This window comes from Perissodus microlepis, chromosome 3, assembly GCF_051167445.1.
Source record: "Perissodus microlepis isolate ML-2025 ecotype Zambia chromosome 3, ASM5116744v1, whole genome shotgun sequence".
Classification (NCBI taxonomy): domain Eukaryota; kingdom Metazoa; phylum Chordata; class Actinopteri; order Cichliformes; family Cichlidae; genus Perissodus; species Perissodus microlepis.
Genome location: NC_140463.1, coordinates 15129042 through 15145122, shown reverse-complemented (window position 1 = coordinate 15145122; position 16081 = coordinate 15129042). Strand labels below are relative to the sequence as shown.

The 16081-nt window shown below is 36.8% G+C and overlaps 1 protein-coding gene across 1 annotated transcript; it reads left to right on the top strand.

The window, feature by feature from the left end:
* Positions 1-12330: 12330 nt before the first annotated feature.
* LOC146390116 (high affinity immunoglobulin gamma Fc receptor I-like) lies at positions 12331-14519 on the top strand. Its single transcript, XM_084923182.1, has 5 exons — positions 12331-12480; positions 12701-12745; positions 12865-13104; positions 13188-13433; positions 14030-14519. The coding sequence occupies exons 1-5, from the start codon at positions 12450-12452 to the stop codon at positions 14188-14190; spliced, it is 723 nt and encodes a 240-aa protein (XP_084779308.1). The 5' UTR covers positions 12331-12449; the 3' UTR covers positions 14191-14519.
* The last annotated feature ends 1562 nt before the right edge of the window (positions 14520-16081 follow it).

The window sequence follows — 16081 nt, the reverse complement described above, 5'->3', positions numbered from 1 at the left end:
TTATTTTTTGGTTTTTTTCATGTGAACCTGTCTGGTTATTAGCTTGCCAAGTTAATGTCATGGTCAGTGTGTAGTCAGGCAGGATGGTGGACCCAAATGCAGGACTCGTTGAGGTGGAAACTTAAACTCAAATCCACTGCTTTATTGCAGGCAAACAGATGAAACAAGGTGACACAAAACTAAACTGGAAAATGATAACAGTTACACTCTCGGGGAAACACAGGTACCACACAGCATGGGGACGAACCAACGTTAACGATACGACGACGAGCACTGACTGACAAGGCACTGAAATACACCGGCAGGAACAAACAAGAGGAGATGGGGAACAGGTGGAAACATGGCTGGAACTAATTAACCTTCAAAGTAAAACAGGAAACATACACTGACAAAACAGAGACCCGATAACCAACACCTATGAACAAACAAAGACATAAAGAAATCAAAGATTAATAATACAAAACAGAAAACGCTGGGTCACCAACCCAGGACTGTGACAGTTAAATTTAGATTTTTTTTGCATTCAAGTCTGCGATTTTTTGGTTTTGTGGCACAAATAAAACGGTGTACAGAAAGAGTTGAACGCGCACGGACAGAAATGTTGAGAGCACAAGCAACACATTGCGAGCAAGCACAAATGCAAAAACTGAGCGAGAGGGGCGGCTATGTGTGTGTGTATATGGATAATAGCAAAAACTGAAATACAGTTTTTGCACGCGACAATGAATTTTGTTCACTCAAATTTAGCTCAAAGTAAATTTCTCCTCAAAATGCAACACTTGCTCCTGCAAAAATTTTTTACGTGCCCTCAAATTTTTTTTACGTGCACTCAGAATAGTGGCACAAAAATAACGCCATACACAGCTGTGGTTAGCATAACTTAAACACAGTGAAGCTGGAGGATGAATGCTAACTTTTTTCCACTCAATAAAAGTTTATGTGAGGGTTCCCAATAGTCAGGGACAAATGCAATCACATGGCAGGATGCTGTAAACAGACCAAACTTCACACAGGAGAACAACTGAGATAATCCATCCACAATGTTAGATTAGTCATTAACATACTGCTGCATGGGCTAGGCCGTAGTTACATCGTAAGGTTTAAAAACTAACCATTAAGAATGAACAGTTGTAAAAAAAAAAAAAGTGAGAGAGGTCGACAGTGATCACTGACTGTTTATAGGGGCTTGTTCTGATTAAATAGAACAAGATACAAAGCATTAAAACATGTTAAAAACACAGCCTTAATAAACAGAGTATTTTGGACCCGGAAGCAGGGTAATAAAACCTCTGTAACTCCGTACAAACAAACTAGACCGTCTGGGCAATGAATTACCAAAATGTTTTCTCTAATTTTACACATTTATTTCTTACAATTAAGTCCAAAGAGTCGTGATGATCAATTTCTTTCTTTGTCACAGAAAAAAAGAAAGAACACTTAGATAGATAGATAGATAGATAGATATTTATCTATCTATCTATCTATATATATATATATATATATATATATATATATATATATATATATATATATATATATATATATATATAGAGAGAGAGAGAGAGAGAGCTCTATGTATATATATATATATATATATATATATATATATATATATATATATATATATATATATATATATATATATACATTTCTTTACACTGGAAAAATGCACCATTACACTCTTCAAATTTTGTGCAATAAAAAATGAAAGCAATATCCATATCACTACTATAGACTGCTCCACCATTTCCTTCTCAAAAAGATAAACTGAAATGAGGTGACTGTAGCAGAAGTCCACAAGAAGAAAAAAGCATGTTTTATTTGGTGGATTTTTTTCTTTCTTTCTTGCTGTCTGCCCAGTGTGCAAATGACAACATAAGTGTAATTGCAATGTGATTACTGAATTTAGTTTTGTGTGCATATCTACAAATTGTTATATCTAGTGAATTTTAAGATATACCTGGTTGCCAGGGTAACATGGCTATATGTGCATGTATGTTTCAAATGCTAACAAATGCTTCTGTCTGTTATTTAGACATTAAACTGAAACCACCTTGTTCCATCAGCCGTGTCTCTTTTGCCTGTGCATAAATGCACATGCTCACTGTGGTCATGCTATTCTGAAAGGCCCTGCTCTTTTGTTTCCAAAACAATAGCCCCAGGTTTGTGGTCAGCAGTGAAACAAACCTGCAAAGTTTGATACTGAGCTTGTCTTTAACTGAAATGTGGTCTAGTACCCGGGACAAATAAGTGGTGTCCTGTTTCGTGCTGCTGCAGCCGCTGCTCTGTAAAGCCAAAGATAATGATCTGACTTTCTACTTTGGTTTGATTAAACTGTGTAAAGTAGAAGTCAGGAGCTGAGTGAGTGTTAGTGATGCTTCTTTAGTAACAAAAAGATAATTTCATTTAGTTATTGGGTTGTGCTGTCACTAAGTTAGAATCATGGCATAGGATACAACATACTGTGTTTTCTGTAAAATAAGAAACAATAAATTCTCAAAATGTCAGAGCAGGGTTATAATGATGAATGGAGCCTTTGCAGTGGATTTAAAAGTAAATGTAAATCACACTTGGGAAAGTTCCAAGCATACTTTTAATAATAATGAGAAGAAGAAGAAGAAAAAGAATGAAAGGATGAAGAATTTCACATTGAAGTGCATGCTGAAAATGAGTGGAAAGCAGCCAGTGTTTAGAGAGAAACTGTGAAAGACCTTCAAAAAGCCTGGAGAACTATTGGTCAAGACCATTTTCAAAAAATACAAGAAAATCTGGAATTTTGTAAGAAGAGTATGAAGAAAATAAGTGTGGCTCCAGACCTTTGCACAGTACTAATTTAGTGGACACTAGAAGAATTGCTGTCTATGGCACTTTTCACTGGCTCCACATCGGAAGGAGCCAGTTGAGGTGGTTGGGGCATCTGACAAGGATGCCTCCTGGGCGTGTCTTGGGTGAGGTGTTCCAGTGTTCTGGGAATCCGTCCTACCTGACAAACCATTCTACCACTGTTTATGGAGAACAACACAAAAACAAAAACACAATTTTAAAATAAAGTTAAGTGGCAAACCATCCTACCTATTTAAATTTATGCTGGGATTATTGTGTCACAGCAGAAATGTGCATAAAGTACTTACGGTTGGATGTTTTGCCACTAGAACACAGAAAACACACCATGAAACTGATTTGACAGTGATTTAGATGTTGACTGAAAAAACAACAACAAAAAATGATGACCTTACCTGAGTGCTGAGCTGAGGGAATCTAGTAAGTCTAGTAGTAGTAGTAAGATAGAGTAGTAGTAAGTCTTTATCTTATCTTAATAACTTACTGTTTCAACCAAATGGAGCACTTTGCTCTCAGGCTGCTGTCTTTCTTGTGGTTCATAGGATGTTTAAAATTACAGTACTATGGGAGGCAGAGCCTTCAGCTTTCAATCACCTCTTCTGTGGAACCAGCTTTGGGAGACAGACACGCTCTATACTTTTTTAAAGATTAGGCTTTTTTTTGACAACGCCCACCCGTGCCCTCTGCCTCTCACCAAGGGCAAAGGGCTGGTCCCTTGCCCTTGCCTGGTCTCTAACAGGGGATCAGTTTACCATTGGAGACCCTGCCAGGGGGAAAAAGGCCCCAAACAACATAGCCACTGGGATTCTGGGACACCATGATAAGGTAGTGATTTGGGAAAAAAACTCTGGTAAACACTGTGGATAATGCAAATAGATAACAATTTCCTTGAAAACTATTTTTAAATATTTTGCATCACTTTATCTCCTGATAGAAGCCACACAGGAAACACCCAGCAGCAAGACATCATGGAGGTGACAGCTCTGTGCATCAGATGATGGAAGTACTTTTTCCATTTCGAAATTACATTTGTCAATTACAAAAAAGTATAACACATTTTATCAATATATTGAGGTTTGAAATTAAATGTGTTTGTTTGCTTTAATTCTGTTTATATATATATATATATATATATATATATATATATATATATATATATATATTAGGAGTGCAACGATATTCGTATCGATATTGAACCGTTCGATACAGTGCTTTCGGTTCGGTACGCATATGTATCGAACAATACAAAATTTGTAATTTATTTTATCATCTTTCCTTCTGACGATGCTGTCTGTGTTGAGCGCTCAGTGAATCTGCGTTCGACTACTCCGCCTAGGCTGCACTGTCGAGCGCAGATCCACTGAGCGCTCAACACAGACAGCATCGTCAGAAGGAAGAGCGCAGGGCAAGCTAGCGAGACAGAAGTTAAGCTCTCCTTGCAACATGGCAAATTGAACCTCCCCCACCCTCATTCAGATCTGGCGTTTGGAATTATTTCGGTTTTCATGTGACGTATGACCCTGAAGGTAAGCGCGTCATGGACTAAAGTAAAACAGTATGTTGGATGTGCCACGCAATGCTCAATTACATGGGTGGGAGCTAGTGTGTTAGCGCAGTTAGCTCGTTAACGTGTTGGCAGTCTAGCCCCATGCACGGGCGATCAGGGGTAGCTCGTTAACGGAGATTTGCCGTGTTGTGGCGTTAAGGTCATTTCAACGAGATTAACACTGACAGCACTAGTGGGAACACAACGAATATGACTGCACATTTACGCCGACATCATCCTAGTGCAAAGACAAGTGGAAGCAGACAAAAACAACAAGCATGCATGCTACAAACTTTACCCGAGTCATTTAGACAGCCGTTAGCACATGATTCTCCTTATGGGGACCTGATATGTTTAATATGCTGCTGAGAATATAGCCCAGAAGAAGCGTATAGTATAGCTTTTATTTTGGAAAGAGCCATTTCTCTGTAATAAACTCTCTTTTCCAAAGATGAGTGATTCCTCAATCAGATACAGGGCTCGCAATATCGCTAGCCCGACGTCCCGGGGCTAGCGATTTTTCCAGTCGGGCTACCAAAATCTATCTCTGCCCTGCCCGTCGGGCTATTGTAGGAAGGAAAAATATATGTCAATGCTTTTGCATCCTTTCGGAAATGTAGCTGGGTAATTATGTCATTGGCATCGGTGAGCCACTGTCAATATGTGACATATTGAAATCGCGTTTGAATTTGCGCTTGTTTTTTTGCTTTCACTTTGCAATCGCGCAAACTGTGTATAGAGAGCGACAGTACTGATTGGTGAGTGACGATAATTTGTGCACCAATTCCTCTGACATCGTCTTATCAATCGTTAGCTTACTACGCAAGCATGACAAGTGAAATCTCCCGCAGCAAGCTTAAACATGTGAGAGGTTGATCGCGCAGAGAATCGCTGAGCGTTATATGAGTGCGTGTGTAAAAGCAGCAGGATATATATTTTAGTTCTGCTGAGCCAAATAAGACAGGTCAGGGTGAAGAAGTGACAGCCAAAGAAAAGCTTACCACAAAACGGAAAAGTTATGACAAATCAGACTATAAGGCAAAAAGAAAGTGCAGCTTTATGGTTTCATGGACAAAAGAATTTCTGTGGCTGCGATATGATCAGCTATATAACCAGGGCTGCACATAAGTGGTCCGCAGGTGCGCATTCGCTGTCAAAATAAAAAACACGCACAAGGGTTAGGGTTAAATTTAAAAACTGTACTTTTGAGTTAAAATATATATTTATAATTTTAATAAATGACAAATTAAAAAGGCATGAACATTTTTTTTGTATCGAAAAAATATCAAACCGTGACACCAAAGTATCGAACCGAACCGTGAATTTTGTTTATCGTTGCACCCCTAATATATATATATATATATATATATACACACGCATATATATATATATATATATATATATATACACACGCATATATATATATATATATATATATATACACACGCATATATATATATATATATATATATATATACACACGCATATATATATATATATATATATATATATATATATATATATATATATATATATATATATACACACGCATATATATATATATATATATATATATATACACACGCATATATATATATATATATACGCATATATATATATATATATATACGCATATATATATATATATATATATATATATACGCATATATATATATATATATATATATATATATATATATATATATATATATATATATATATATATATATATACGCATATATATATATATACGCATATATATATATATACGCATATATATATATATATATATACGCATATATATATATATATACGCATATATATATATATATATATATATATATATATATATATATATATACGCATATATATATATATATATACGCATATATATATATATATCTTGGATGACTGGTGGCATGCATCAATACACTTGAAATGAAAACTACTACTTTTGAAATTAAAAAAAAAAAAAAAAGGAAAACCAAAATAAACATCAACAACAAAAAAATACTTCTTCAGTGTCTCACCCGTCACAGGCAGCCAGCTCTCTGGTGATTCTCCAACTCCTAAAATGCTGCATTTATAAAGTCCTTCATCAGATTTTGAAACTTTGTGGATGGTCATGCTTCCTGTTGAGTTGTTCCTGATGTGGACTCCATATTTATAGAAATCAGCCATGAAGTCTGAGAGAGTTAACTTGTTTCTGCATCTCAAAGTCACAGCTTCTCCCTCCATCACAAGAACAGCAGGACTCTCCAGGATCACAAAACCAGCTGTACGACAAGTGACTTAAATTTTTAAATTGTTAAACTTGTGTTTGTTTGTGACAAAATGTTACTGGCGTCATTCAAGCATACATTAGCCTTAAGTTTAAGAACAATTGTCGGGTCGCAAATTTTGAAGCCAATATGGTAACCTTATCCCATGAACGCTGTGGAGGTCCAGCTTTTCAGATCCAATTAAAATCAAATCACTCAAAAAGATTCTCTGGGAAAGAGTAGAATTCTTAGAGTGTCGGAGAATTTTGTAAATAAAGTCTGCAACTCGGAAAAAGCTGTGGCCATACTATTTATTACTGCACGCAGGAGAGCCAACACATGTCAAACATCACAGTTCACAGTCATGCCAGCTCTGCCCTTGGGGCGTCTCTCTCTCTCTCTGTATCTTTTAGTTACAACAGGTTTCTGTCCCACAGGCTGTGACTGGGCAGAGAGCAACTCCCACTATCTTTTCCCAAGAAGCTCCTGGCACTGGCCCTAAGTTTCATCCTTCTAAGCAAAACAGTTAGCAGATAGCATAGTGAAAAATCATTACGCCTAGCTAAGCTGTTTTTTTTGTTTTTGTTTTTTTTTTACGAGGTCATACTGACACATACTTCATCTAGGCATGAAAAGGTTATCCAGAATCATACAGTGAAGTTTTAACCACCTAATTCTAAATATAAGGGTTAACTAGAATTTTCCCATTGCAAGAGTTTATTGAACATATTTACAACAAAAATAACAACAACAAGCAAAACAAACGAAAAGTGAAGCAACCCTTGGGTGCAGAGCCTTAAAGCACAAACAGAAAAGACAAAAGACAGACAGGAAAGAAGGAGCAGACAAAAAGCTACCCAATGCGTATCGGACTCATCTTATATAGGGACAGTGATCCTCCCTCCTGCCGTTGGGTACCCTTTCATCCTTTGTTCTTTCTTTTCATCTTCCACTTATGACCCTACACCAGCGGTCCCCAACCCCCGGGCCTCGGACCGGTACCGGTCCGTGAGTCGTTTGGTACTGGGCCGCGAGTGTTGAGGCTCAGGTGTGAAATGTATGGTTTTCAGGGTTTTTATCGGTTTTCAGCGTTATTTTGTCATCGTTTTTATCGTTAACTCGGTTTTCCTGGGTCTTTTCACGTGTGTTATGAATAAATCTTCTTTTTTTCGGTACCGGTATTAGTTTTATTTTGTTGTATTTATCCGCGACACCTTAAAGGCCAGTCCGTGAAAATATTGTCGGGCATAAACCGGTTCGTGGCGCAAAAAAGGTTGGGGACCGCTGCCCTCCACCATAACTTCTCGTAAACCAGTCTTTTATCCATCATTGCATTGGGTCCTTTTGTCAGTTTTATGGCCAAAGTGAGTCTGAAAGTCTGCAGGAAGGCAGCTAAGTTAATCACTTCAATAATTTTGTTGGGTGCGCAGGGCAGACATAAACTGCTATCTGTGCTGAGTAAGGGTTTATTCTGCATGCTTCTGTTGTACAGCCATGTAAAGGGCTGCAGTCCAGTTAAACGCAGCTGCATGCAGAGAAAGGGTCCAATGCGCATACTTTAGCAGTGCCAAGCTGAATGAACCCTATTGTGGACTAGTCAGAGTTGGCCATAGCACTATCAAAGGTTACATATCATTGCTAAATTTTCAAACAGTATTGATCAACATTCATACAAGTGGCACAACTTTTTCTTTAATATAATGGTAGATATATATGATCTATATATATGGTTCATGAGATTTGAACATGCAGGTTAAATGCTTAACACAGTGACTCACCTAAATAAAACACTCCATTGTGAGTGGGCCTTGTATATATGAGTATATATGGTTACACAGAATTTATGTGAGTAAATATGATTACATGTCTAATGTATGTCATAATAAAATCTACAACACAATGTAACTGAAACATTGTAACTGATACATTTGATTTCATGTCTTTCGCTTGTATGGTGTACCATTTTGTTCATACGCTATTTTTTATGCATTAACAAAATTATAATATGGTAAAGCAGAGTTTAAAACCCTCCTTTAGAAAATCAATTATGCAGATGTCACTTCATTACATTCTTTTGTCAATAGCTTTACAATTTTGAAACATTTAAATTAGCGTTTGAATTTAGGGTAATGGACAATCCCTCAGTCAATTGACTCATCCTTGTTTTCTTGCCAACAGTGAAATGGATTTGTTCTTGTGGTGGGGCATAGTTTGCGGTGCCTGCAACACCCCGCCGTGTTAAAACACAGGGACTCAGGGGTTGTTGTGTGTTGTGGTGTGATGCAAGTCAATAAAGATGGCTCAAAACTGTGACCTGTGGACTCGCCGTGCCTTATTTACGCCACAGTTCTTTATTTTAGGTTCTTTTTAAGCTTTCTGGGTTCAATTTAGCTATTAAACTTAGCTGGCTAGTCACAAGGAAATATGTCTTTCCCCTCTGTTTTACGCTTGTTATGGCCCTGGGCCTTGGAGAGAGTGAGACTGCCCTTTTGTGCTTATGCAAATCTAAGTGTGCCAGGACTCGTGGATGACTGGCTGCTGGGAGTCCTGTGCCAGCCTTCTTTTATGCAGATCACAGTGTGCCAGACCTCCACTCCATGGCCACTCCATGACCAATTGACTGGCTGATTGTCTGCACCTGGGAGTATAAAAGGCTGAAGATCCTTCACACTACGGGGAACTGCTGCTCTGAAGTGAACATGCAGTGTCCTCCTCGTCTGCTTTGCATGTGAAGCTTGTTTGTTAAACCTGTTCGCTGTGTTGCTCTTTGTTTAAACCTGATATACAGCTGAACTGAGTTTCATTAGAGTTTTGTGCCGCCAGCCTGCTTTAGTTAACCCTTAGCTTTTACGCCTGACTGTTTTTTTTTTCTTTAGGTAATAATTATATGCCCAGTGGTCTGTTGAATAGCCCTGTCGGTTTTCTGTTTAAAGTTTGAAATTAAAACCTTTTACTTTACTCAGTTTGTGTGGGGGGGCTTGTTTATGTTACTCCTCTCCTGACGCCTAGCAGAGGGGGTCGTAACACGCTTTTCCAGAATTTTGTCTATATATTAAAGATGGCCATTCATCACCTTCACTTTCTACAACTCAAGTTCATAAAACGACTGGTAATTAGTTCACCGTCATAGCCTTTGATCTTATACACAGGGGAATGCGATGTCGTCTACGCTAATTATTTCATCTGTGAAAATGTGTTTGTAGTGTTTATCAATTTTTTTAACAAGTCAATCCATTCAATTTTAAAAAAAACAGTAAACAAACACAAAATCTATATCAAAATTTGACTTGAATTTGACTGAAAGCTTGACACCCCCAGCGGGGCATGCAGCCTCCAGCTCCTCTCAGGGCTGGAAGCCAAAACATGGAGTGGACCCAAAAACAGATTCAAGCCGAGAAACAGAACTTTGAAGCGAAGAAGTGTGTTATTTACAACAAAGTGAGGGTACAAGATGATAAAAATAGAAACTGTGAAATACAATGACCTTGAACTAAGAACAAACTGAGACAGGCTATGACCTATGAACTAAGAAGATGGCGTGTAGCACTATGTACAAGGGCGTAGGGGCTTTCAACTAGGTTGCCATGGGACATGAGTGGTGGACCATGGGACTTGGCGAGGGGGTATAGTGGTACAAGAGAGGGTGGCGGAGAGGTGTTGAAACAGAGCGAAAACAGATTAAGGTTGGTTCTAGACTGAGTTAATCTAAACTGTAGGGTCTGAACAGTCTTACTTGGTTGCAGGTGGAGTCATGCGAGAGGGGATGAGACCTGGGTGAGTCCAGTGGCAGGCAGGTAGGCAGGCAGGTGAGACCGGAGAACACTGAAAGTCTTTACCAGCTGTTTGGAATACAATGGAGTCCAGCATCCAGGTGAGCAAGGCTATTGCAAGTTTGTATCGGGAGTCAGGAAACAACTGGGAAGACAAGAACACTAAGGTGAGTACAAAGAATAATGAGCACTGCAAGAGACGTGAGGCCAAACACTAAAATGAGAACACACTAACATGATTATTGTCCCATACATAATTATAATTTCTATACATATTATTATTATTATTATTATTATTATTATTATTATTATTATTATTATTATCATCACAATGTTTGATCATATGATTATCATTTATAGCTGAGTTGTGAAATATAATATTTTTATGACATGTCATAAACTTTTATTACCTCCTTTATTACTTCCTTTGCAATAAATAATTTGACACGGCCATGACACAAAGTATGTGGAGATTTCTCTTTTATCTCCCTGGGAGAAGATCTTGCAGTATTCATGTTGCACGGCAAGAGGCAGAGTAGCACCGCTGAAACCATTATTGCAAATAATATTGTAATATTGTAATATTATTGCAACAAACAAATATCCAGCTAGAAATGTACCAGACGGTTTATTTTTTCCTATGTTAATTTGATCCTATGTTTGGATAACAGTTTGCATTGACTGTCTGTGGACTCTGTGTTAATACTAATATGTAGAATGAATAATACAAAATAATTTTGGGTGAAAGAAAGTGATTGATGTTTAAATAGCTAAAAAGAAATCATGGTAGTTAAAACACGGGTATGTCAAACTCATTTTTCTTCTAGGCCAGCTTACTTTGATCTTAAGTAGGTTGAATAACTGAAACTCAAACAATATGTTCATAGAAGATAAAGAAGTTCAATTTCAAAAGCACATATCAGTTTTTCTACATGATATATTTTGGGCAGAACTTTGTGCCATCAGAAACTGAATTTGAACAAGTTAAATTCTAATTTGCATTTGTCAGATTGAATCTGAATTGTAACTTGACTAAATGATTTTTAAAACTGAATTTGAGTTAGCCTAATTTGAAATCCAATGTATTGGTTTGAAAATAATCGTCACTAAATTGAAATTGAATTGTATATTTTGAAAATGAATTCATTTCCTTTCAAACTGTATTTCATCTTTTTAAAAATTTGCTTTCCAGTAATTTCAATTTCACTTCTCACCATTCAGTTTCAGTTCTAAAATTCAATTTCAGTTCTTAAATTCATTATTTGGGGATTTACATCTGGGTCCTTCGAGAAAGCCACAGAGTAATCCAGCGCAGATTACTAGAACTACATTTTACCAGTGGACCCAATGTGTTATTGAGGGGAATCTACAGCATCTTCAGCTGGAGGTGGATAAAGACTTCAGAAGAATGTCCAGTGACCAGCGGATAAACTCTCGGATTGGTAATAAATGTATTACATGTATCAGAACAAGCGTCATGTTAACAAATGATAGCCGTACAGTAACTTTTATGCTTATTGGGCTGCTTCAGGAGTCATGTATGCATGTAATAGACACGCTGTGTGAAAATTATCATTGCAAATAAAATGTCCAGTCTCTTAAGTATTTGTATTTGTACCTCTGTTTGATGTACTCATATGTCCATAAACAATCAGGTATTCACACTGATAAGTGCAAGCAGCTTCACCACAAGTGTATGTTCATGATTTTAACAACAAGAAAAATGTTGTGTACTGGAATAAACCCATTAGCTGTGCATTTTTTGTTTAAACAATGATACCACTCTGGATTTCATACTAATACATACTTGTTCACATGTTACTGTATCGTAGTAAAGTGAATGTGAGAAACATTAAATTATTATTAAGTTGTATTAAAGGCAGCTTTCTTCTCTGATTTCACTCCAGTGAACTGAAACTGCAGTGTTACTAGACCAGCATTTTTGCTTCTTCTTTTAAATGCCAAGTGTTGCATCAGCAGCACGAATAAGCCAAACAGAAACAGAATGTTGTTAACAATCTGGACGACATCATGGATTTTAGAGCTCTCTGCGTCAAACTCAGTGAGTACTTTCTCCACTTCCACATTAAAACTAAACTGTAATAAATCTATAAGTTAATAATGGTTTTAGAAAACTATGTGGTTTGAAAAGTTTCATCTAGAGGAAAATGCCAAATAACAAGTAGCTTTGTCAGCAGTTTTACATTTAAGTATTACGTATGGCGGTTATTCTTTTTTGTTATTTTTCTTTTTTAATGTGTTGCCTGTTTTTTTCTTTTCAGTGATGAGTGTGATCATCCTGCTTTGTGCACATGATCAGAAAATTGGTAAGTACCAGAAAAGTAAACTGACATGAACATTTATCAGTTTGTGTTTGGAACTTAAATTTGTGATTTGTGATATTCAAAAATAAAACTAAAGTAAATCTCTCCTTTTCTTCATCTAGATGCATTTTCTCTTCATATCCTTCCGAACAGATTACAGTTCTTTGAATATGAGGCAGTGACCTTTTACTGTGAGGGAGTTGTTTATTGTGAATTTGTGCATAAAGTCAAAGGGAAAATAAAAACATGTCCCAAAGGATCATCCTGCACCATCACAAATGTTTATCTAGATGACAGTGGGGAGTACTGGTATGAGAATGAAGCAGGGATCAGAAGCCACAGTATCAACATCTCTATCACTGGTATGTTTGCAGTGAGACAATATTTTGTGATTCATTTTAATCAAATTTTATTAAAAAAAAAATACAAAACTCCTGTTATTCAGCTGGTTCTGTGATCCTGGAGTGTCCTGCTGTTCCTGTGATGGAGGGAGAAGATGTGACCCTGAGCTGCAGAAATAAGTTAACTCCCTCAGACTTCATGGCTGATTTCTATAAATATGGAGTCCACATCAGGAACAACTCAACAGGAAGCATGACCATCCACAAAGTTTCAAAATCTGATGAAGGACTTTATAAATGCAGCATTGTAGGAGCTGGAGAATCACCAGAGAGCTGGCTCAGTGTCACAGGTGAGACGGTGAAGAGGTCTTGTTTTTCTCCTTTTTAATGCCGGTAGTAGTACAACTGTATCACTTATCATTATACTAGAATTTATGGTGAATTTGTCTGACAGAAGAGAAAACAAAGAAGTGGGTTTGTGACTGACACATGAATCAGCTGATGATCGCTAACTGCTCACTTCAGTCTCCTGCTTTGTGTGATTAAACAGACTCTTTTATTATGAAATAATTCAGTAATTTTTTTTATCATTTACACAATTTTCTCTTCAGATCAGAAACCATAAACCACTGTGAAAAAAAAATTATGTCCTGGATAATAAACAACAAACAACAAACGGGACTACATATGGAGGAAAAATGTGCAGATACAATTTACATATAATTGTATACCATATTTCTTTAATTGTTCATTTGCTGGGCTTTTTAAGAGTTTGGTAGTCTATGGGGGTAAATTCACAACTTAAATGGACAATAGAGGAACTGCATTTCTGCCAGTTTTTCAGCCCTTGAATTTGCTAGTGTTACATGTAAATATTAAGTAAATAACCAAGGTGAACACTGAAATAATTAATGAATTGTTTTTATCTGCTCAATCAATCACACAGAGACCAAGACAGACCCCTCGTCACAGCCTGGCTGTCATATTTACCTCGTCTTACGGACTGTGTTCACCATCATAATGGTGGCTCTGCTGTTGCTGCTTGTGGGACTTCTTCACTCTGGGAAAATCAGAGCCACACCACCTAATTTAAACTCAATCTCATGAAATTGCAACTGTTATGATACATGAAACAGAGCAGGCAATGGTTATTATGAGTAACACAAATAAACAATAGAAAGCTGTCCTCCATTCTTCATTGGTTGATATATTAAACAATCCAAATATACCATGTATTGTTTTGTAATTGAAATAGATGTGTCCATTTGCATTATTTGCACGTCTATTAATTGTTATAAACATGCGCGTATTCAGTTAGATAAACCTGACAAACCCACATAGTGTTGGATTCAAATGCTAACAAAAGCAATTGTCTGTTATTTAAAATTTTAACTTAAATAAACTTGATCTATGTGCTTTGACTTTTTGTAAGTGTATGAATGCTGTTACAAGCTGTTACCTTTTAATCCAGTTATATAGAAATATTTTCTTTTACTTGTTCTCTGTTAAACTCTATTAAATTATATATTTCTCACTCCCTCCCGTCTTGCGCAACCCACACATACACAATCACACACACACACCAAAGTCAACCTCTTAAGTTTAATTCAATTTGGTTTTCTTTATATTGCGCCAAATCACAGTAACAGTTGCCTCAAGGTGATTTATTTGAGGCCTGTCTTCAGATTCATTATTATGTTCTAAATTTTCTTATGCAGTATACTGGTACACTTAAGCATATTTATAATTAATATACCTGGTTATATTCTGATCAGTATTAAGCAATTGAGTATACTTAATCAGTACTACAACCACATATACATTATGATTCTATCAACAGTCACAACATTTAATGCTATTTCTCTGATTCAGGATCACGTGTATGTGTTGTCGACACAATTTTTATCTTATAAAAAAAACTACATGTAAAACTCTGCACTCAAGTTCCCTGGCTGTGTGTGAGTTTGAACTTACAAGTACAAAATTTGACCCAATTTTCCCTTTCTTTCAGCTGATTGGTCAATGTCATGTCAATCACAAATGTAACAATCCAATCAGAGAACAGATGGATTTGGCTGTCGGAGAGGTGGTTACTGAGCTTCTGGTCCTAATTCACACAAATTCTCATCTATGGACGCACAAACATAACATTTTTGGATATTGTGGTTTACGAGGTTACAAAACTCAGTTCACAACTACGCATTTGATGTACAAGTACAACATATCTATGGCCACAATTTGAGCCCATAGACAGAGGACAGCCCATCTTTAAACACCCTGACTAAAGTGTGGTCGTGTACTCAGACAGAAGAAGTGGTGTCTTTTTTCATGCTGCAGCAATATCTATTAGAAAGCCAAAATACAATGCAGCCAAAAAAGATCATGTGCCTACATTTGTTTGGCAAAACTGTATGAAAGCAGAAGTCATAAGCTGAGTCAGAGTTTTTCCCACTTCCACTTAACATATAACCCTGATAACCACATGCAAAGTAGCATATACTGCTACATGTCTGTCAACACTTTTTGTGGCTGGTTTGTGGACATAAGTGACCTGTGACTTACTTTGCACTGAAATGTCTGTCTCCACTATCACATATTATTTTCATTTACTATGTTAGAGAATAAAAACAATTTTCTATTTTAGAAAAACATGGCCACAAACAAATACGCAAGTCTCTTCACTACTGTTTCCAGCTTCAGTTCAAAAGTGGTGTGTTTACTGGGATCAACAAAAGCTTCATCACAAAATGTGGATGGACTTTTTAAATATGGAAAACAGATGAATGATGAACTCATCAGTGTTATAAAGCAAGCACAAGAAGGTGCAGGTTAAATGACAACAGCTAGTATTGTAGGTGGGTGAAGGAGCCATGATTACATCCCTCTCTGGTCTGTGGATGGAAAAAAATAAGATGTAATCTGCACAATGAGGAGGTTAAGCTACAGAAAGCTAGAAACACCATTTTAAACCATACTGTATTTCTTTAGTTGTTCACAA